Source organism: Halichoeres trimaculatus, unplaced genomic scaffold (assembly GCF_033239565.1).
Source record: "Halichoeres trimaculatus isolate MK-OKI-2021-1 unplaced genomic scaffold, fHalTri1.1 fHalTri1_scaffold_15, whole genome shotgun sequence".
NCBI lineage: Eukaryota > Metazoa > Chordata > Actinopteri > Labriformes > Labridae > Halichoeres > Halichoeres trimaculatus.
This window is the reverse complement of record NW_027437193.1, coordinates 17,246,338-17,270,157: the sequence shown is the minus strand read 5'-3', so window position 1 is coordinate 17,270,157 and position 23,820 is coordinate 17,246,338. Positions and strand designations below refer to the sequence as shown.

The following is a 23,820-nucleotide window of genomic DNA, read 5'->3' as shown; positions in this document are numbered from 1 at the left end:
GAATGTTAAATCCTTCCTGGAAACACTGCAGTAAACCTTCATGTCATAGAAATAGACATCCACAGAGTCCCATTGGAAAGTGTACAGAATGACTTACAAGTTCACTTTGAAGGTTTAAAATTTCCTATGTAAAGTAATCACCTGTCCCAGCGAAAATACAGTGCCTGAAGTCTGGTTTAACAATAGAGAAGAAAAGACATTAAACTCCTTATGACAGCACTAATCTCCTCAGAGCTCCTTAAGGAGCCCCAGCTCACAGGCACTTACACCATGATTTGACTGCCATTAAAAACCTCTGATCCTATTGTGATCTTTAAAAGAAAAGAAATGAAGCACAGGTAGAAAAAAATGAGAATAAGCTTGACGGTGGGAATCTTGTTTCAGCTGCAAACACTTCTAGTGTCTGCCTGGCTTTGGAAACTGTTAAGACTTTGCATTAGCTGAAAGGTAATTGGATTCAACCCCACATCCTGTCTCCTGGAGCTGTGCAGCACTGGGACTTATCCCAGGTCAGAACTGGTACAACACATATTGATGATGATTAAATGACAGTAAGCCTGCCCCTGAACCACCAGAGACACGTTATGAAGAAAATTATTTCTCATAAACAAATTAGACTAAGGTTCCCTCAATGTCTTTCTCATTATCTCCATAAATGAGAGTGCTAAGAAGCTAAAGGTAAGAAATTAAAGCAGATGTAAGAGTGTAAGAAGCTGCAGTTCCTTGAGGATCCACTAGAGGCTGGCTGCATAAACAAAATGTGTCGAATGTGAGTACGTACCACAGACTGTATATAGAGTGGACAGCATAGCTCTACCATTTACCATTGTACAGTTTTGAAGCCAAAATTCCCCTGTCACAGGCGCAGCCATTGTAGCAGTTGTGCAGCCAGAGTCTGCACAGAAGAGACTGTGAGGGATTCTGGGAGAATCTGAGTGGAGCCTAGTGACAAAAATAATATACTTTTTTTTTGTCTTTCGAGAGTCTAATCACTTCTTGACTCTACCTCGCGACATTTTACAATCCCCGAAAAAAATACACGAGAACGGCAGCTGTCAATCATCATTAAACGTTACGTAAAGCCTAATTTTTAACCTCTCATAACTAATGAAAACGAAACTTTTCAGAAAAAAGAGGACTTGAACACAAGGCAGCCAAATAGTATCTTCAAATCACCACAGCAATCGGACGTAAGAAACATTTTGGACGTAAGAAACTTTTCGGCGAGGTGTATTAATTTTTTTACGTTTTACCACAGCCCATCTGGAATGGCTGGATAGACGGATTTTTTAACCTATACTGCAGAGAAATATCCAGTGAGAAGCAGCTCTCTGGGATAATTTGCCTTGTTGTGTCAAGGGTCAGAGGAGAATGGGCAGAATGGCTGGAGATGATAGAAGGACAACAGGAACTGAAATAACCACTCTTTACAACCAAGGTCTGTAAAAGACCATCTCTGAACACACATGTTCAACTTTGAAGACTCATGAAGAACCCTCCCTTTGGGCGAGGACCCTAATGAAGGCAGTTCTGTAGATAGATAGGGGAGCAGACCCGTACTAAGCAGGTGCAGCAAATGAAAACCTTTGAGTATGAAGGCCTAGAAAATTGGACACAGCAGAGTGTACTGACAGGTGGATGTATTGCAGCTGTTTGCCGGGAGCATACAGCTTTAACTCCACTCTTTTACTTTCTTTTACACTGATTGAAAGTTGGTATGACTTTTTCTAAAACTGTATGCCGATCTGTGCACTTCCCACTCTGCTCATGTGAACCTGCTTTGAGGAACGCAGTGAATTGTTTATCATGGTAGACTATCTGTAGATCCAAGTTGCATGTTGTGACCCAAAGCTGCATAACACTTTCATGAAGATAAAAACAATGTGGTGGCTAAGGATTTAAAAACCTGACAGTTCACAATATATTATATATATATAATTATCATTATAAATATAATTGCTTTGCACATTCATGAATTAAATTCCAGTCAGCAGTGGGTGTGACTTCAAACAGAGTCTGTAGCTGGGTGGAAATGGGGAGATACCAGTCTGTGCCTTTTCCAGCACAGTCACCGTGAAGCTCAAACACACCTCTTCAGAAACTCACAGGTGACATCACTGGGAAAGCTACATGTTTTTTTACAATCTGATACCTCCACACAGCCGTCCCCCTGAGCTGTATTTCCAAGCCCTCACCCTTGTTTTAAATATCAACTTCTCTGAATAACCTCAGAGGTCTGTGGAAGGATAATAAACCAGAATTTCAAGAATTCTTACTCCTGAGATTTCACAGCAATGACATTTGGGAACAAGTAAAAACAGACAGGAGGAACAGTTTTTTGAGTATCACATTGTCTCAGGTGTGAAGAAGAAAAAAAGGAAAAAACACAGTTTGAGTTCTCACTAAAACTATTTATTATTGTTTCATGTGAATGAACCAACAATGAATAGACCTCAAAGTATCTGACTGTAGGTTACAGTACATGCCACTCCTTTTTTGCACATATAAAAATAGAAATCATTTGCTTCTAGAAATTGAAATTCAAGACCAAAATTTGAAGTGTCCAGCTCAGTTGAAGATGCACTAAAAGGTCACTTTATAGCTTCAGCCATATAATGTGAGCATTCCACACAGCAGCACTATAGTCAAAGTAGTTCACATCCATATCTTTATAAAAGCAGTTAATATTCACAAAACTCCTAATGAAACACGTTGAACAGAGATGCAGTGTCAAAAACAGATACAAACCTTAACTCATCTTTAAGTTTAGCTCATGTGCAGAGTCACCACAGTGAAATACTCACATATCAGCCTCAGAGTGAAGAGAGCAAAATGATAATAAACCCGTTGTGAAGACTGTCAGTGGACTCCAAAGTTATTGCAAACAGTGATATAAAGTGCAACACAATCAAAAGAAATACATGAAAAAAAAGTTACTACTTGACCCTTAGTGTCTGAACAAAAGACTTAAAACTAATCACATCTTAAGGAGTTAAAGTGTGGGAAACTGAAACGTTGATTTAGTTCCTCTTGGCAACAGGACAAGTTTGAAGAAAGGGCTCTTAAATCTCTTCATGTTTCTGACCCTTTGATTCCCAAATCTTTGATTTTATAGTTCTGCTTGTTCTTCAGAGGGCCTTATAGATGGATTTTTAAGTTCTACACCTGCTTTGAACTATCACGTAACTGTTGGTCATATTCACTGACATGAACACAGAAGAGGCAACACTAAACCCACAACCCGTGATAGTGAAGATGATTTTTCTTTTAAGTTTTACAGCATTGGTTTGAGAAGTTGTTAAAACATAACTAGTAGCCTATCTTGATTTGAAAAGCTGTGTTTACCCCAGTATCCAAGTTAGGGTGACAACCTGCCAAAAAAAAAAGTTTCGGTACAAAACTCCAAATAGACTCTTCTTGGAATAATTGCTCAGGTTCACAACAGATGGCGTACAATAGAGGAGCTGATGAGTGTAAATGCTACATTTGGAAATGTTGGCTCTACCGAAGAATGAGTACATCATCAAAATTATTTGTCAATAAAAAGGGTTACGACTGTTTTCTTTATTACTATTATTATTACAATTATTACTCTAGGCCTAAAATGTTGTTTACACAGTACGTTTTGTTTAGGTTGCAGTGCAGCTGCAGCTACGCACCACTAGCTGGGGCTATAGTCACTGATGACTAGCTTACTGCTATAAAGCTCTACCATACAGACCTAAACAAGCACAGATAGACGGCATGTTGCTGCTTGTACAAGGGAGTTTAAAAGCTTATGCTAATTTTAGTCACAAGAAGCTAACCATTTGGAAACTATTACCCTGCAGACTTTTGACTTTTTCTGACCACTCTTTACTTTTAGACTACACAGTTAGATTAATGCTCACCTACACTGATCATTTAATCGCTCTGAGTGCACAGCAGTAAAACGCTGTTGGATCTTTGCAAGTCTGAGATAACAAACATGCATATTACATTAGTAAAATCTAAATAGGTGACTTGAGAATTTGTAAAATTAAAAATGATTTGACTAATAAGGAAATCTACTATTTTCAGATGTGTTGTTCTCCTTCAATTTGAGCTCAAACTGTGATCCCAAGACCAGACAATGCAAGATTTTGCAGGCCTGATGTTAAAACTTTCATTTCTCATCTTTAGTGAAGCTGAATTTATGTTTTTGGATCCTCATAGTTTAAGCTTGTGTTGTCACTAAGATTGCCAAACACTTCTGTTAGCTGTATTTTAGTTTGAGTGAGTTATGACAGACTTGTTGTGAGAGAGACCAAATAACCTATGCTCAGCAGTGCCCTCTGTGGTTACAAGTGGTCATTACATCCTCACAGTTCATCCATCCATTATCTATACCACTCATCCTATTCAAGGTCGCACGAAGGCTAGAGTTAATCCCAGCTGCCATTGGGTAACAGCAGGGTTACACCTTGACAGGTTGATCACACGGCTGGTGCAGAAACAAACAACCAGATACTCACATTTGGATCTGTGGGTAGTTTAGAGCCACCAATTAACCAGACATCTAGTTGTTTGACTGTGGGTGGAAGACAGGATACAACGGGGAATTCACACAAGTACTGAGAATAGGAGAGCCACAACTGAGATCCGTACAGCTTTGTGTCAATAGTAAAATTAGTTTCTTTATATGTTCCAGAAAAATTACAAGTCCAAAGTTTTCCCCAAAGGCAGCAAACTATCATCATCTACCATCATCAGCTCCTCTTTATGCTAAATGAGAAAACATCTGCCATCTGTCAAAATCCAATCTGCTCAAAATGTTTTGGCTGATCTGATAACTTCAACAAATACGAGCCATGCAGTCTATTAGAGTGTTTCTTAAAACTTCTGCTTTCACACAACACCAAATCAATGCACAGCTAGACTTCCAACATGACCCTTTTAGGCCGCCAGAACATGTGAAAAATGATCCCTGTACCCAACAACTAAAGATGAGAACACGCACCACCTTAACTCTTCAGATAAAAAAAGATCATCTTCCAACAGGCACTCAAACATCATGATTACAAAATACCTTCTGTGGCTCTATGAAGACTTTCAGGGAGTGCTGTCACCAGTGTTGTTTGTATGCTCAGGAATTGGAAGTTTGAATTTTAATAAACTAATTTAAGACAAGTTCCAGTTATGTGTATATGAAATTAAGAAACCACTATTTCACAATCTTTCATCCTCTGCTGCTTTGATATTATAAATAAAGTATCTTACAACAGAGATCTAAATCACTGGAGTGCCTCTTTAAAGTTTGTACTCTGTGACACCTCTGTAGCTTCAGCTGAGATGATTAGCGTGGCTCAGTGAAGTTCTGAACACTTTCTCCTCAAAACCAAATAGTGTTTTGTTTTTAAAGCTCTCACTCTTCACAGTATCAATCGCAACCAGTGATGAGCTGCACTTCAAGCTGCTGAGGAACAGCTTCCCTATCAACTTAAATTAAATCAAAACAAGTGTTTCGAAATCAGTGTCGCTCTTATTGTGTAACAGGCATGCTCTAATTGTTTTTAGGTTGCTTTTCCAGTTGGAGTATAACCACTTAAAGCCCCACTCTCTGTACCCTGCATAAAAGTAGATCAGCTGTGGATGGTAATAAACAACTGCTTTAAAATTCACAGGAAAACATCCACAGAAACAGCACGTCCCAGGCTGTGTCCTGACATCTAAAATGTCTTCTTTTCTTTCACGTTTTGACCTGAAATGAATCCTCAAAGGACTATCAACAGCTCTCCTGATTCAGAACACTAAAAAACAACAAAACACTTCTAATAAAATCATCTTAGAAAAATAAAAAAACAGTCAGGATGCTACATCATGTTTGCCCCTTTTTTACAGAAGAACTGAGATGAAATATGGGACCAGAGTTGAAACATCTCTTTCACAGCTCCTCAAACCTGAAACACTCATTAAGAGAGACTCAGTATAACGCAGACAAACAATCAAAAGGAAGCACAATCTGAGGTAAAAGCTTTGCTCAACTGACCCCATTTCAATTCAAAGCTTCCTAAAATAAAACTGTTAAACTACAAATGTCAGCTGCAAGAAGACCAAAAACCAACTTTGAAACAGTCACAACTCAAAGCCGCTGTTTTTTTTTTCCGGCTGTTTAACAACCACGTTCAGATATGTGAGATTTCTCTTTCTTCACTCTTTCTTCACTCTTAAACGTCTTTGCCACCCAACTTGTGACAGCAGCACGTGTCTATGAGACACATGCTGCAGCTGAGCTTCACAAGCTTTATTTGAACAGAAAGGTTTCACCACAGGCGCAGGTGAAAGCTCCGTGAGTCAGCTCCATTGATCCCTCAGCCGAGTGGAGTCTATGAGGAGGAACCGTATGAGGATGGGCTCCTGCCTGACTTGCGCTCGTAGTTCACTAGCCGCTGTCCGACCAGGTACCTGGATGACAAACAGATAGAAATGTGAACACAGACCCTCACTGTTCAAAAGGAACTGTGATAAGTCAGAGGAGTGGTGTGTGATGTTTTTTCCCCAAAACAACATTTGAAAGCTTTCTTTGAATGATTTACTAACACTGCCTCAAATACACAATTATTTACGACGTTAATTTTTCTCCTACTGGAATAACTGATTTGTAATGTGACTGCTATCACTGCTCAGTGTGACAGCTGTGGAGCGTGGCGGATTTGTAATGATCAAACGCCAATAAAGAGAATCTTTACCTTCACATCCTACAGCTGTTTCAAACAGAGCCGTTTTCATACAATCTGTTTCCACAGATGCTATTTTTTTTCCCTGTCGAACAAACTGTACGTCTTGGGATTCACACATGAACGGAATAAGCTTCTTCTCTTTCTTCTTAGCTTCTGGGATGTGGAGACCTTCCTCTCATGGTTCACTGCCCATAAATGAAAAAAATGTAGAGATACCACTTTCCTCCAAAAAGTTCTGAGATTCAAGGCTATAAAAGTAAAAAAAAAAAAAAAAGCTCTTCTTCCTTAAGTTGTACCCACTCCCTCCTCTTAACTTTGGCACTGCCATAAACCCACACACTTGTTCCACACATCTTTGTTGGCGCAAATTATCTGTTGAGATTTTTACCAATCATATTGCAGATGTTTTTTGTCTGATTGATTTTTCTCTTCATTCTCCTAAATCTAAATTTGATTTTGCTCGCATATCACTCATCAAAATCTCACCAGGCATTTTGCTCTCCAGCTGTTTTTGTGGCTCAGAACAGAGATAAATTCTTCCTTTTTTATGTCGTCATGGGAACTTCAGACAAAAGCTGTCTGAGCAGGATGTATTAGTTGAATGTTTATACACATCCAGGCATATCACAGAGACTCAATGTTTCACATGACAGTCTTTCAAGAGTAGACAGAAGAGTTTTATAAAAAGTACAAAAGCAATTCTGGCTGCATCAGCTCAACAGAAATAGCCCTGTATTTATAGGGCTCTATCTGAAATAGATTACAGAGTAAAATGTGTTTTGGAAACAGTGGCTCAACGGCCTCATTTTGTTCATTTTGTTAAGTAGAGATGCACTGCTCTGATCTCAGTATCAGTCCAATATAGGCTCAGAAAGCTCCACTGGATAATTGTGGCAATACATTGCATTGGACAGACCCGAGGGCTCATCTGTTTAACTTAAATTAGAAAAGCTTAAAATTCCCTAATCAGCATTCTCAGTCTCATCCTCACGTTGAGAGATAGAAAATGTTAGATTAATCATTGTATTGAGTCGGCGCCAAATCAGCATCAACAGATACCAAAGCTCAGATATTGGTATCAGTATGGGTACCAGTATGGATCACTGCATTCCCAGTTTTTGATGCTGATAGTAATCTTTCATTTGCTTAATGATTGAACCCAGAGAGATGGTGAAAGTTCTCGAAACACACAAAATGTAGAAGGCAAACTTGATGAAGTGTATTTTCTTCATGCAGAAAGATTGTAGAAAGCTGCTTGCTGCCAGACATATTGATTCCGTTAATACAACCTATAACACTGTATTCAACCAGACAGTAATTTGCTAGAAATGTATTATTGATTGTTGAGCCTCCAACAAATGTGTTTTTAGGGGTCTAACAAGTCAGGATTTGGGGATACGTTTTTATACCCTTGACATTTAAAACCCTTTATTTCATCAGGGACTGTGAGGCTGATGTGCGAAACTAAAAGCAAAGTCTTCCTAAAGCAGTCAGAGGAATTTTCAAATTTTAACTTGGTTACTTATCTGTAAGGTTTGCAACGGGTAAAAAATTTCATTGACTTTCAATTTCATTGATTTTTTTTTCTTCATAGTTAAATCAGTGATGAAGCCACACTATGATTTTCTGTTAGCTGCTTCTGCTGCTATTGGTGTTACAGCGCCTCGACAACGCCTCATTTTATGCCAGTTTGATGATCCATTTAAGAGCTTATGGAGTAAGAAACGTGTAGTTTGGATTTTTTTTGAAACCTCACTTCTGTTTGTAGTGGCTGAAATTAAATACAGCGATAGAGGCTACAGAAAGAGTCTTTTTATCCTTGACTTGGAGTAAGAACTTCACCCTATTTAAAAGAGTGACTTTATAAATGTGACTAAATCTCATGTAACCAAAATGTAATAAACATTTTATCACAAGACAGAAATTGAGACTACATCTAAAACTTCTGCCTAAGTTAACTTGATCTCCAAATGCTCAGGAATTGACATACAAATGCAGATTCTTCGTTTTGCACTAACTTGTCGTTCTTGATGTGTTCGTAGAGGCGTTTGAACTGTCGTATCTGGAAGAACAGGATGGCCAAAATGATGACCACCATCAGCAGGAATGGATAGATCCTCCTCTCCACCAGCGTCTGCATCTCTGGCTGTACACCTTTAAAAAGAAGGAGGGATAGATGAGTACAGACAGGATAAAGAGTGGAGCATAATCTCTTCTCTTAATGAGTGTGTATCTGTGTCTGTGTGTGTCTGCAAAGGAACCGATGGACTAAAGAGTTCAGCAGACAAAGTAAATGAAAGACAAAAACAATCGAAACTCTGATTACCACACGGGCTGGGATCTTTAATGGACTTGTTTTTCAATCTGAACGAGTCAGCATTGAAAACAAATGTTTAAACAAAAATCGGTTCCCTGGGAAGGCTTTGTATGAATGAGGTCTGAGTCTAAACGAGTGTGGATCTGCCTCTGCTGTGACCTGATCATTTCTGAGCGTGTCGTGTACCTCTGTGCCTGAATTTATCACTAACAGTGTTTAATCTATTCAGAGACCAAAACAACATGAGATCACCACTCCTCTAGTTCAGCTCCACTCTCAGGTGTGAGGAGTTGTTTGTTTCATCCAACATTACATTCACACATAAATGATGACAATTAATCCCCATAATACAAATATTTTAAGGCTGTTTTGAACTGTTATGGATATCAAATGAATAACTAAAGTCATCAAGCAGTTCTGTCAGATTACTGAGGCTTCTCTTGTTTGGCGTAGCACCTTTATGAAGTGACAGGCATTTCAAAGATAAAGGTCATTTGTCTTTTAGCATCCTCTACATGAGGAGTTTAAAAGTCTGGTCAGGTGCAGCACAAACAGATACAGAATGTCTCTTTCAGCTGTATGCTGTGTTATTTTATTTTTTTTAACAACTTGTAATCACGGTGATATTGTGCTGTCCAGCTCTTCTACTGTGCCTTGGGTTGTGTATTGTTCATACTTTGGACAACTGAATTCAAAGCAAATTGTCCCGGAAAGACATAAAAGTTTTACTCTTCAAGGGTATATGCTAAAATCCTGAGGTTGATTTCAATACCTTTTTAAGACTTTTTCAAAAACTTTTAAAAAAGTTTTAAGACTTTATCACAACTTTCAGTTGTTGTTGGCATCCACTTTTTAACAGTTGTAGTTTACATTTTTACAGAAATTATGTAACCTAAGGAGGAATAAAGCTTGAAAGAACAAATGAAACTAAAGGCAGGTTTATCGACACTCCAACAACAAGAAACAGCAGTTATTCAAGGCCAACTTGCTAAAGAAAATGATAAATTATTTAATCATTTCTAAAATTTAGGACATGTGCCGGAGATTGTGTGATTTGCTTTAATGTTGTATTTAATTTCTCTTTATGAAACTAGAAATGGCATTATTTATAGCTGGTGTTTATACCGCTCACAATCCTTATTGTTGTATTTTATTGCAACTAGAGTCTTTATGTATTATTATTTTATTCTTTTTTATTTTTGTTTTTTTCTATTGACTCCATCGATTTCTGCTGTTAACACAACATTTTTCCAGTTTGGGATCAATAAAGTAACTCTATTCTTTTCTATTCTACTCTATTTTAGAACTTTATCGGCTGAATGTTTAACATCCCAATCAGGGGACAGTTGCAAGGAGGAAAATAAATATTCATGGATATTTTTGGGGTCAAAGCTTGAATACCTATGAAACTTAATACCTCATAAAACCACAATTAAGACTTTTTAATACTTTTTAAGACCCCACGGACACCCTGTTTTCTGTATTCCCTAAAGATATTTGTTTTGTTACACTTAAAAAAATGCTGTTATTCCCCAGTAAAATATTTCTTGTTTTTTGTCTTTTGTACGGAAACACAGAGGAGTTCATGGAGACTCACCCAGCAGTGGTGTGATGCCTTTAGAGATGGTGTAGGGCACACAGAGAGACAGCAGCAGGACACAGATGACGGGAGCAGCCAGTCCTCGCACGATGAAATGCAGGTCAATGTTTCGGATACCATTTGCATACACCTAGCGGAGAGGAGATTAAGGTGAGATACAGAGAGAAAAACTAACTTTGTGTCAGTAAAACTTTTTAGTTCTCAAAATTTTTCTCCATGGATGAGTTTTTAACACACAAATACAAATAGAAGGACATGTTTTATATTTTTGCAGCCAATCAAAATATTAACAATTAGGTTTGACTTTAATATACACGAGGGACTGACCTGCTCAATGACAGTTTTGAGCCACCACTGAGGACCCATCAGTGTAATGGCAGCGATGATTTTGGCATGGAGCACACCCAGAGCCCAGTCCTGTCCCACACAGAGAAACAAAAACCAGAGATAAAATTAAGATAGTGTCAAAGATAGTGACAAAAAAGTGCCCTCTAAAAAAGTCAGCACACACAAATATCCTATTACACACTGCAAAAAGTGCAGGATACAAAAATGTTTTTCGTACTTTTAATAAAAAATGCTCGTTAGAATTAATATGAGCCACATTAACCTGACAATTCTGGAAAAAATGTCTTATTTTAAGATAGCTTTGAAATCTTGAAATAAGATTTTTCTTCTTGACTTGTCAGGTGCAAGCAGCTCATTTCAAGTCTAATAAGATATTTTTTGCGAAAAAAATAAGACAAACACTTGCATAGATTTCAGTTTCAGCACAGATTCTTCAACATTTTTTAGTCAAGGACAACATCAACAAAGAAAGTAAACATTTTAAACCTTGTCATGGGTTTTCTGTGCTCTAGACAGCTGTCTCCTTGTTATCACACAGGTAAAGAATCTCTAATATTCCAGACACAGATGTCATAATTTATAATTAAACAATTACAACCTGTGAAGTCTTACCTGCCAGGGGTAGAAGAGCGGTGTCTGATCTAATGGGACTCTGAGAGGAGCTACAATGACCAACTCAAATAGCAAACCCAACAGCAGAGGAATCACACCTGCTAACATCACTGCAACCACGAGAGTCTTAACGATCTGTATTCAACAAAAAATAAAAGAAAAATCAAGAACAAGGAGAGCTTCAGTTTCTCCACCTACTCAGAGAAGGCTTCAGTTACCATGAGTGCCCACTCGTGCACTTTGTCCATGATTACGTTGCGGCCCTGCGGCATCCAGGACAGCATCACGGTGGCTGCTCGGATGGACAGCCAGCAGACGTACAGACCGCTGGCTGCTGTGTACAACTCATGAACCATCGCGCTGCCCATCCAGAAAGACATCAGCCAGCGACCTGCACACACTGACACACAGGAAGAAGAGGGTGAATTTTAGGCTTTAAGATCTATATGGGAAAGAAAAAATAGAACCCCATAACGTACCTGGCAGTGTGAGGCAGATCAAACTCGCCATGAGCAGCGTCACACACATAAAAACCACCAGCAGAACAATCTAAACACACACAAGGAAAAAAATGAAACAGCTCCATTGGAAGATCTACAGGTTTTAGTGGTGACATGATATGAGTAACTACAGCTCTGTAAGTCACCTTGAGAGGGAAGTTGATAGGCCGGTGGTATGACCTGAAACCCACAGGACCACCCTGCTGCAGAATGGCCTGATGAGCAGCATGAAGTCCCTCACCAAGGCCAGGGATCCTGTTGTTGTTGAGGTGACCAGGTAGGTTGTTGTTTGGCTGGTCGTCATCGTCTTCGTGGTCCCCCAGAAGGTAGGAGTGAAGGTCACTGTGGATGAGTGATTGTTTTGTTGTGTTAGTATGACTGTGTTGTGTCTGGAAAAAACATCAAACTAAAGATTTTCTCATGTCTCCTAAACAGTACAGTCATTTTCTAAAGCCTGCACAGCCTACAGTGGTGGATGAGCAAAACTGTCTTTCAGGGTTATTCTTACATGACACTGAGTCGGCGTCTGAAATTTCATTTTCTCTTCCACTGTGTCAGGTCACTTCATATTTCTAACAGCTACTTAGTCTGTCTGCCTGCCAGCTCTGTAATGAGTGTAGGAGGCTGTAAACAGTGAGTCAATGGCCCTATAATAAATATACATCCTCTAACAATTAAGACGGCTTGACATGTCTTTCATTTCAATTTGGTTTATCACTTTCCTGTTAGTATAAGAGGTTTTTGGGTTTAAATGGTGTGTTTGTGTGTGTATATATATATATATATATATATATATATATATAGAGAGAGAGAGAGAGAGAGAGAGAGAGAGAGAGAAAGATATCTATCTATCTATCTATCTATCTATATATCTATCTATCTATATATATATATATATATATATATATATATATATATATATATATATATATATATATATATATATATAGATTAATAGAATTGTTTTCATTGTGGCTGACAAAAAAGTGTGAGGGCATGAAGAAATCCAAAAACACAAGTTCCTGTATGATGAACCCAGTTGAAAAGAACAAGTGTTAAGAATGTAAATAAAAAAATAAAAAATAAAAAAAAGAATATAAATAAATGGCAATAACTGAAGTTGGTATAAACTTTGGACCTCATTATGAATTTGAATATAAAATATCTCCTGAATTTCCCTTTGGGATAAATAAAGTATTTTTCATTTCATTTCATTATATAGGTATGTGTTTTAAACCTACAGCATGTATCCAGCAGTGAATGTCCAGGCGTGGACGAGTCGTTTGAGCCACTGTCGAGTATGCCCCTGCTCCAACAGTGCTGGAAGAACAACCTGAAGCAGCAGCAGCTCCAGTGAGAGCTCACTGACCGGGGCATCGCTGCAAAGAACAAGCAAGTATCTTATCAGTTTTTAAACATATTGCCTGGCAACTTCAAAAGGCAGCTGATTTTCCTGTCATCCTTCTAACATATAGTTTGTATCATGTTCTGCTGTGAGAGGCTGAAAGTTGACTGATTCTGTAGTGTTTCGGGTTGTACCTGTAAAGCATGACATTGTAGGGGAGGAAAGTTGGGAAGAAAAGTTTGATGATTCTGATGGGCAGCCAGAGCATCAACAGGACAATGGAGCCAAACACCACCTAAAACCAAAGAGAAATAACAAATCACTGCATGTTGTCAACTAGAAACCAGCTTTCTGGTCACATTTTTCGGTCTCCTCCCCCTGATCTCGTAAGGCACATCTTTTTATATGATTGCATTTTAAAACTCATAGAAAATGATCCAATTGTTTGATGTGATAACTACAAACTTCTTTGAACAAAGACAAATCTGAAGGAGGTGGAGAGTATTAAACTGACCACAGAGAGAATAAACCTCCGCAGGTGTCTGTAGATAGGCAGGTGGATCATCTCCTGGACCGGGTTAAAGTCCGGGTCATTCAGGTTCCTGAGGAACCACAACACACCAGGACGAAGCACCTGCAGACAAACAATGGTTTTACAGCCGATGATAAAAAAAACTATGAATGTTTAAACATGACTGTTCCTGGCCTCCTCTCACCTCTCTGAGTAGAAGAATGAAGGAGGCAAAGTAGAAGACGTAGACCATCCCGACCAACCAGTGGAGGAACATGGTGGTACCAGGAGCTGAGTCAAAACTCTGCTCCCTGTCTTTTAGAGTCGCATCAAACATCTCCTGCGATGAGAAAATCAAATGCTTTACAGTCTGTGCTTCTTTTATTTGATTTCAAGAATCTGTTTCTGGGAAATGCTCCTGTGACTAAAATGTAAACAAAACTGTTTTTAACTTTAACAAGTGTCTTTGTACAATCTGTTTACAAAACAACATCACAACTAAGATCAATCTGACGGTGTAGTCATTAAGTCAGTGCAGACTGAATAAACAGGATCAAATGAGTTTACTCTGCATAATTATCTTACCAATGAGCAAATGTCGAGCCACCAACCACAAATCAGAGGGAACAAACCGATCTCCATGACAACCAACAGAGACACCTGCCACACATGAAAATAAAAAACTATTACAACTACTCTCTCCTCTGATAGTTTTTAACAGTGATTATAATTCAGCGATGATTCATCCAAATGAAAGTTTTTCTTGTTAAAACAAATGATTAAATTTTTCATTGTTCTAATTCACCTTCACTACAATGTAGCAGACACCCAGGAGGCGTCTGGACCGCTGGAACCGCACTAATGAAGCTAATGCCTGAAGAACATTTAGTTAAGGACTTGCACCCAAATACGATGTAAACAGCTGTCCGGGGGGTTTTCACTAATGGCCGAGATACACCAGATGGGTCCATCACTGTGTTCTAATCCACTACATCCACGTGCCTAGTCCGCCATGGCACAAGAATGGAATAGAATAGAATACAGTAGAATAGAATAGAATAGAATAGAATAGAATAGAAAAGAATAGAATAGAACTTTGTTTGTCATTGTAACAAGTACAACGAAAGTGCAAATAACAATAATAAGCAGCCATCCTATTTTCGCAGGATGCAGAGCTGTGACGCATAAATTCAGCGTAGGGAAGACCGAGCGGGACAGGAAGCCATGACCACAAACTACCTAAACACACACAGTGACACACTAAAACAAACTGTGTCAAAATCAGTTTGTATTGAGCTTGACTACGATAACAAATAGACATAATGAGCGAAACCAAAATGTTGACTTTTTCTGCCCAAGACTTAACACCAATTAGAAAAAAAAATTGGGGTCTTAACTTGTAGGGAATCTAGATTAATAGGGAACTAAATCCAGCAAAAAAAACCCTCAATGATTAAACTAGTGATGTTTGTCTTATATCAAGGATACATGGCAGATGATGAGCGCTCCAGCCAGGAGGATGTATCCCAGTATGGTGGTGATGAGGCCGTCAAAGTGAGAAGCTTTGATCTGCAATCACATAATAAATCATAAAATGTCACTCATTGCAAAAAAAATCCCAAAATGAGAGATCTAGAGGGCTTCTGTTCACTTACATAGTCTTCAAAGCCCAGTCCAACCACAGAAAAATGGCCGATGTGATACGGGCAGAAAGCTACAGGGAGGTAGAGATTAGAGTCTTCAGGTACACAGGATTATCTTAAATCACAGTTTAATAGATGGGGTAAAAATGCAGCCTAAGTACACAGAAGGCTGTAGTTGTTGTCTGCATCATCCTACTCACCAAAGACTAAGATGAACAGAGTGTTGAGAGACACCACCCAAAACACGTGCTCCTGCGGAAAAAAAACACACACAACACAGCTTTGAGCTGATTCTAGCTGGATCCCAGCAAAGGCCATTTATGTCACCCCTACACAGCAATATCCACCTTTGTAATGCAGATTTGCAAATGTGATGGCATTAAATTGAAAAACACAAACATAAAAAAATCATTCAACAGAAACACAGGCTGTTTCAAGCTTTTCAAACAATTCATGTGAAACTGCATTTGTATGTACTGCTGTAGAAAAAAAACATATTGTTTCACTTAAACTAAAAGAGTAGATCCATAAAGTCAAATTTAAAAGAATTTTACTTCAAACATCTGAAAATTTCCTCTGCAGACTTGATGTAAGCGATACGAATAAAGCCGGTGTTTGCTTACCAAGAAAACTAAAGAGCCATCCAGCCCCAGCATCTGAGACAAACACAGAGAGAAGCATAATAATTAACATTAACAAATGCGGTATTCCTGCAATGAAATTTTTTTGGCCCCTATACTGAACCTTTGTATTTTAACCCCATCCAAATCCTGGATCCAGCAAGTCCGAGCATGACATTTACGGAAACTACGTTTATGGGATGAAAACTCTGGCCTGCCAACTAAAAAAAAAATCAATGATTCTAACCCTTTCCCAGGTCAGCTCCTCTGCAGCACGGTCCCACTCCAAGGCATTCCAGTTCAGATCTTCTATAAAGTAAAATACAGCACACACAGAATGTGAGGTGAAAAGATGCAACTCAATGCTTTTCCTAGATTAGGCTTATCTATTCAAGGATACAATAATGAAAGCAGCAGTCCACAAAAAGCCAACCTTGTCCTCCATTATTAGCATCAGCCGCATCCTCTTCTCTGCCTTCTTCATCCTCCTCCTCCTCTTCTTCTTCCTCTCCCTCGTCATCTTCATCATCATCATCAAGTTCTGGATCATGTCCTTGGTTTCCTGCGTCATTTGGATTGGCAGGTATTTGTCCGTCTGGGGCAGGGTCAGCAGGGTGCTGAGCAGCTTCATCATCTGCAGCCTGACCATTGGCATCAACATTATGACCTGGAACCTGCAGAGTCAGGAAACGGTTACAAAAACAGCCACACAGAATTTAATATCTGTAATACTGCCTCCACACATTTAAACTGATACTAACGTCTGGCACATCTTAAGAAGTTCAGATATCAGAGAAGATTACTGTTACTTCAGTTACTTCGGACAGGCAGGCAGGAAAACTTGAGAGGTTAAATAAGTGATCTCACCTCATTAGCTGGTGCAGGACCGTGAGGATGGTTAGGAACTAGAGGCGGTTGATGCTGATCTAACCAGAGAGGGGCACCGCCATGGACGATCTGCTCTCTGAGCCACACCAGGCTGATGAAGGCGCAGAGTGTGCAAGTGACCACAAAACAACCTTGAAGACAGTCGGCAAGAAGGTTTTGTCTGCCAGAAAAGAAATAGTGTGCATTAAAGCATCTTTACACATTTACTATACCTCAAAGAGCTGGACAAAGAAAAGGCAGGTTAAAGACAGAAAGAACTATGGGAATACAAATCTGAATTTCTATATTTAGTCATTGCTGTGGCCCTAATAAACAATGAAATAAAATAACACAAGAATATTATAGTGGCAATGTAAAAATTCAAAAATCAGCACAATTATTACTTGCCATATTTTTTACGCTTCAGGTTTTAATTGTCTAAATCAAACTATAATAATGAGATCACACAGACCTTAGTAACGAAGGATTATGACATGTAAGAAAGAAACATCAAGAAACAAATTTAAACTTACGTTGACAGCATATCTAATGGCAGGGTGAGGAGAGAGCTCACAGAGCCTGTAAATAAACACTTGTATATCCGGCCTGCAAAAACAGCATAAGGAAAAAATAAATAAATAAATACATTTTGTATTTCCCTCAAACACACCCACACAGTGACAGTTAACTTTTTAACTTTGGCATGATGTCACCTACATGCTGTGAGAGGCACCACGCCAAGCCAGGCAAAGGCTACCAGTGTGTAGTGAAACCAGTATCTGATGGCTGTTCCAATACTGGTGACCAACCCGGCAAAGATATCCTGGACTGGCAGGCGAGATGGCATATCTGGAGAGTAGACTGGGAACAAAGAGATGTCAAAGACAAAAGACAGAGTAAGACAGCAATGAGGTGAGTTGATAAATCATGACGGCTCTGGTGACCTTAGGTATTAACTAAGTCCTGGGTGATCATGTCACAAGTGGAAAGATCCACTAATACAAATTTGAACACTGCCACAATGCCGCATTGCAGACTTCTTTTTAATTCTGTCCCGCCTTTCAAATCTGTAACAACCTTCAGTCCATTATTAACTGATGACCTACACATGCATAACTGCAGGCAGTGCAGTAAATTTACCAGAAGTCATATGAGACACATGTAAGGTACAGCCTAATGCAGGTGTGAAGTGCTGTGCTTAGAGTTCCCTGGGGATTTCATCACCCAGGATGCATGTTAATACCTGGTGTAAACAGAGCCAATGAGCCCCTGAACACAGCCCACAACAAATCAAAGCATCATTAGTGTATCGATCAAAACTATAGGAACAAAAAAAAGACTTACTTGGTGTGAATGCAAATCTGTGTTTGCATAATTCACAGTATTCTTTTCTGCTGTGTTTCAACCACTGTAGTAAGCTGTGAAAACAGAGAAAACACTTCGTGAGTTTACTTTAATCCAGAAGGTTTTTTTTTTTTCATCTTTATACTATCTCTGATGACCTATTGATGAAGCTTTAAAAGGAGTGCTTCCTTAATAAAAAGAGGTTATCTCAAGTTTTGTACAATTAATTGCATTGTTGTCAGGGATGAAGTTATTCATAAACTTCCTAAACACTGATTTATGTTCAGGAAACTCTTTGTTTGAGTACCTTTGATACACACGTGACATTTTTCCCCAAGATTGAGAAAACTTTGAGCGCGTTGGAATAAACTCATCATGATCTGGTAAACTACTCTGATGTAAAGTTAATAATAATAATGCACTGACTTAAACTTTGAAGATAAAACACAAGCAGATTAAAACCATTCACACTTTGAAAACACAGTTGGTGAACGTACCACTCCTGGTGAATGAACTTGATGCTGCCAGTGCAGACACAGGGGTGGTAGAGGGGCTTGTCCAGGGTGCCCTCTGAACGACATACCCGACAGATGTCTCCTGTAGATTAGGTACACAATAATATACCATACAATGAGTTCATACTCATACAATATTTCATTAAACTTAACACTGAAGGAGCTAACCGTTTAAAAAAAAAAAAAAAAGCATGCATAACTACACTGTCAATTTCATGTCTGGACAGATGATGGACCAATCTTTTTAATTTTTTTTTCAAATAGATAAACTATTAAGTGTGCATGTGTGTGTGCCCATGATAGAGTTCTGTGTTATAGCAATGTGCTATGTACTAAAACTTTTTTAAGGAGGCAACCCTCATTACCGTGGAATATCTATGAAAAACCTATCTAATATTAACAAGGGACATGGAACTGGACTATGATGAAATGAATATGAACTCCAAAAGATGTAAATCAAAATATTTCATGGCTAAATGTAGTGTTGGGAAGCAGGAGCAGATGACAAATGCTATTCTACCTTTTTCAATTTATCCCATTTATTATCAAATTAAATTGTCCACCGTTGTGTTAACACAAACGTCACTTTGTTCTGTAATAATATACTTTTAACAATGAATTTCCATGCATTTCTTCGGGGAAAGTCATGTAATATTAACTGTATTACATAGTGGGGGAGAGGAGCTGCTAGTATGGCAGAGAGTCGGTACCTGGATAGTCACCCATTACTTTTGTTATGAGAACGACTGGAATAAAAAATATGGAAAATATGAACCGCCGGGAACTAACAGATTAAAATTACGACTCTGGTGTCTTTTCAGGCTTTTGTTTATTTGGCAATGTTTATGAAGGAAAAACAACAGCAAGTTCCCGTCGCTGTTTCCAGACAAACTGTACGCGAACATTTCGCATAGTCCACCCAGTTTCGCTATCTTTTCTCGCTGTGACTTTATAATATACTTTGAAATCATTCACACGGGTGCTGCACTCTACAGTCTAACACGAGTGGCCCAAATGACATAAGGTATTACTGCAATAAGGGGGAAAAACAATCAAAGCGGCACTGTCTGCGTCGTTCGCGTCGCCAGATATCCTAGCATGCTCTGTGAATCAAATTGGCCGCTCGTAATACACAATGAACGTAAGCGAATTTTGTCGCGCGCGAGTTCGTTTTCGGTTGGTTCCACCTCTTGAACAGCTGATAGCTCAGGGTGGGAGCTAATGCTAGTTGGCTGCTACTTGGCTAACGGTTTCTAAGATTCTGTTGAACCTTGGCCCGCTTTACGACAAAATCTACACTCACGCAGTAATGCTGACGAATGCACTAAGTGGCATCGAGCATGACACTGGAAGTCAAGAGAAGTCTCGCAAAAACGTAAACAATCTCGGTAATAAAGTTTAAACATAAGCTACCTTCATCGGCGGTGTCCATTTTGGCTGGCTGCAGAGGCAGCCCTGCTCCACAGTGGTCAAGCTGGTCGGCGATTACTGCTGCTGGCTATCTAAAAGTAAACATTTCAAGGTAGTACTCAGTCCGCGCTGGATGTCCACAGAGTGGGGAATGGTAACATTAAAATTTAAAATAAAGCCTTTTCGGTTAAAAACTCAGAAACCAACGTAACATCCGCGAGCGGTCAGGACATCCTCAAGGAAACAACATGACTGTTCAGTGATTCGCCACTAGATGGCGCCCAGTCGTAACCAGCCAGCATTACAACCACAATAACAAGTCACAGGAGTCCTGCATACGCAACACTGACATTACATTAAATTGCTCCAGAATACTGCTACGGTATGGTAAAATATGAAATGTAATTTTACATATGTATGTAATTAACGGTACAAAATGCGCTTGTACAAACATAGGAGCTGGCTTTGATCTCCTCAAATCATGTAAACATTTTTCAAGACGTTTATTAATCTGTTATACAGTTTATGGGATTAATCCCTAATTAAAATAAATTTCAGAGCACATTTTCCATTTCCTTGCTGTTTGAAGCCATGTCCATGTCTGATATATTATCTGTACACAAACACATAATTATCAAGACTTTTAATCATTCGTATAACTAATAGAAATCCTTTTTAATACTTAACTGTACTTTTATCATATTTAATCCACTACATAAAGCTAGAAAATATCACAACCTAAAAACTGCTTTGTTTCCTCAACTGACTCTTTTGACATGATTTCGCTGTTTCAGGGTATCTTTTTGCAAGGCACAAGGAGTAAAATGATCTCTCCCTTTTTTTTTGCAGAACACACTTGTTTCTATGTTTGCTAGCAAATATTATTTGATAAAATGTTTGGAAAACATTTTCTATAATATTTTGACATGATCTGCAACTGTCTGTGAATGACTGGGTTCATGAAATCCTTCATGACCAGTGATCATCATCAGGTCGTCAACATGTACTTTACGCCACATGAACAAAAACTATCTGTTTCATGATACACCCCACTTTGAGGATATGTGTTGTAGGTATTCAAATAAATTGTTTTTCTGATGATAACCAAGTGATCTTTACTTGACTTTGATGTACAAGTTATTTCAATCACTGCATTTGACAAATGCACACGTTCAGTATTTTGATGCTGCTGCAGATCCAACCCAGAGAAAAGAGTGCACGGCAGAGTAACATCCAAACATTGAAACTTAAAATCACAATCTGACAACAAGATCTGAGTCTTTCATTCAATTCATGTGAGTGAATCTGGTGTTTCCTTGTGCTCTGGTACAGTCTTCTTTCCAAGTTGCAAGTCTGATTTGAGAGTCTTGGCATCGTACACCCACACAGTGTCTATGCCCTCCCCAGTAGTTTGTTCAGGAACCCAGGTAGGAAAGGGAAAGCGGCAGGCCACCACCTTAGCTGTAGTAGGTAACTCGCTTGCTAGCTTCAGCTCCAGCTTTTCCATCTGCAGACACAGACATAGACTATAATGTTATAAAGAGTGACAGTCTATTATACTGACAAAACTTAACAAAACATGTCTGGACCACATGGTCTTATTGTTACTTTACTGTTTAAAAAAAAAAACTATCTACTGTTTTTACTTACTTCCACATATGAGAAAATACAATAAAAAAATAAAAAAACAAAGACTGAGAACTTACCATTTGTGGCACTCCAAAGATAACAACATTGGAGTACTGAGCAAAACTGACCTGGCAAAAGAAGCACATTTTTAGTCAATAGACATAAGTCATGCTTGTAACCTCCTTGCACCAAATAAAATTTAATGTTGGTATCAAAACTACTTCATCCTTGATGTTATGATGGAATATATTTGGTGTGTCACTGACCTTCCACAAGTCAGAGATATAGAAAGAAGTGGAGCGGTTGACGCCTTCTCTCCAAGCTTTGTAGCGAGAATACAACACCAGCCAGGGGTTCAGCTCAAAGCCTGACGCTTTAAACCCCTGCTTGGCTGCTGCAATCACCTGAGAACGAAAGGATGGAGATACATTCAAAAGTTTTACCAAAAATAAATAAATGTGTTATGGTACCTCACACTTGCCACCTCTTAATAAAGTATTTTATCTATCTGTCTATCTATATATATATATATATATATATATATATATATATATATATATATATATATATATATAGATATATATATATATATATATATATATATATATATATATATATATATATATAATATTAAGGATATATTATAAACCCAAACAGAGGGAAAATACCTGTAAATAAAACATTTACATGCAAAACAATAAAATCACCAACATCCAAAATTCTGCTCTGTGAGATGGGTCATTGTACATAAATACATTGGTTTCATCCAGAAAAACTTGATGTAATTTATCTATTTATCTATTTTACTTTGGAAGCGGCAGTAGTCTGAAGCAGATATTCTTGCCATCTTGTTTTTACTGAAATGGGTGTAATGTGACATCACCCAAAGATACGTGGGCAACAACCCTAAATGTGGCAAATAGGTCAAAGTTCTAAAAAATGAAGTATCATGGGTCTGATCAGAGTGTGCAGGGTGAGTGCTTTTTCTCACCCAAGACCAACTAGGTCTTCATGCAAAGAAAGTTTCCAGCAGGTTTTCTGAGAGGGTTTACAGACTACACAAAAAGGATTAGTATTATGCAGTTATTTATAAACACTAAGATATAATTATGTAGGTATCTTGCAATTTATTTAAATATCATGAATTCCTCTACCATGCAAAAGCAGTGGCTCTGCCAGTTTTTTGGTACTATTTATGCCTTCGTCCGAGAAATGATATTTAAAAAAAAAAAAAGTTAAAACCTACTATTCTTCCGTCCCCGCTTCCAATGTCCACCAGGGTCCCTGTTCTGGCTCGAAGCGCGTTGAGGACGTTCTCCACCTGAGCTGTGGTCGCAGGGACGAAGGGGAGGCAGATCTTCCTCAGAGCTGGAGAGACAAACGGAGCAGCAACCGCGTACAGGGCGACCAGGGACCCTCCCAGCACCCCAGTCACGATGACACCCAGTCGACTTCTGCTCTTTCCATCCCTGGCATCGCTCTTAAACTGTCCTGAGTCAACGAAAAGTTCTTCCTGTGACATGATGGCTCGTCTGGTTGAGTTATAACTAACGCGCTAACGTTGACATTTGGGCTAGAGGTTAGCTGGCAAAGCTAGCTTAACAACGGAAGTATCGTAAATAAAATATCCATTAAAATTCAGGAATGTATTACTTTCCAAATTTAGGGTTTATTTTTAATAGAACAGATTTCAGATTAGAAGTAGTCCTGTTACTCTGACATCCAAGCTCACGGCAGGACGACCTGTGCAGCGCTGTTATTAGTCCGGTGGGATGAAAAATGACGCGCAAACAACGGTTCCGTCCTTCCTTTGTTACCTGTTGGTTTGCGTTTCAAGTTTGTCCTAAAAGAGGAATAAATA

At 38.7% G+C, this 23,820-nt stretch overlaps 2 protein-coding genes across 2 annotated transcripts; both read right to left on the bottom strand.

Annotated features, from left to right (window-relative positions):
• Positions 1 to 2,401: 2,401 nt before the first annotated feature.
• LOC141804052 (E3 ubiquitin-protein ligase MARCHF6-like) lies at positions 2,402 to 20,615 on the bottom strand. The gene is made up of 26 exons (XM_074688289.1): positions 20,334 to 20,615; positions 18,903 to 19,002; positions 18,406 to 18,479; positions 17,779 to 17,922; positions 17,595 to 17,667; positions 17,062 to 17,242; positions 16,628 to 16,868; positions 16,442 to 16,503; positions 16,198 to 16,230; positions 15,775 to 15,826; positions 15,587 to 15,645; positions 15,420 to 15,500; positions 14,737 to 14,805; positions 14,517 to 14,591; positions 14,137 to 14,271; positions 13,935 to 14,054; positions 13,615 to 13,715; positions 13,317 to 13,454; positions 12,222 to 12,417; positions 12,055 to 12,124; positions 11,794 to 11,975; positions 11,576 to 11,710; positions 10,943 to 11,032; positions 10,613 to 10,745; positions 8,717 to 8,852; positions 2,402 to 6,423 (listed from the first exon to the last, which is right to left on the bottom strand). Exons 1-26 carry the CDS (start codon positions 20,350 to 20,352, stop codon positions 6,345 to 6,347), a joined length of 2,778 nt encoding a protein of 925 aa, XP_074544390.1. The 5' UTR covers positions 20,353 to 20,615; the 3' UTR covers positions 2,402 to 6,344.
• Positions 20,616 to 21,340: 725 nt separating this feature from the next.
• atpsckmt (fATP synthase c subunit lysine N-methyltransferase) lies at positions 21,341 to 23,751 on the bottom strand. Its single transcript, XM_074688290.1, has 4 exons — positions 23,206 to 23,751; positions 22,226 to 22,363; positions 22,037 to 22,087; positions 21,341 to 21,837 (listed from the first exon to the last, which is right to left on the bottom strand). Exons 1-4 carry the CDS (start codon positions 23,479 to 23,481, stop codon positions 21,622 to 21,624), a joined length of 681 nt encoding a protein of 226 aa, XP_074544391.1. The 5' UTR covers positions 23,482 to 23,751; the 3' UTR covers positions 21,341 to 21,621.
• Positions 23,752 to 23,820: the final 69 nt, after the last annotated feature.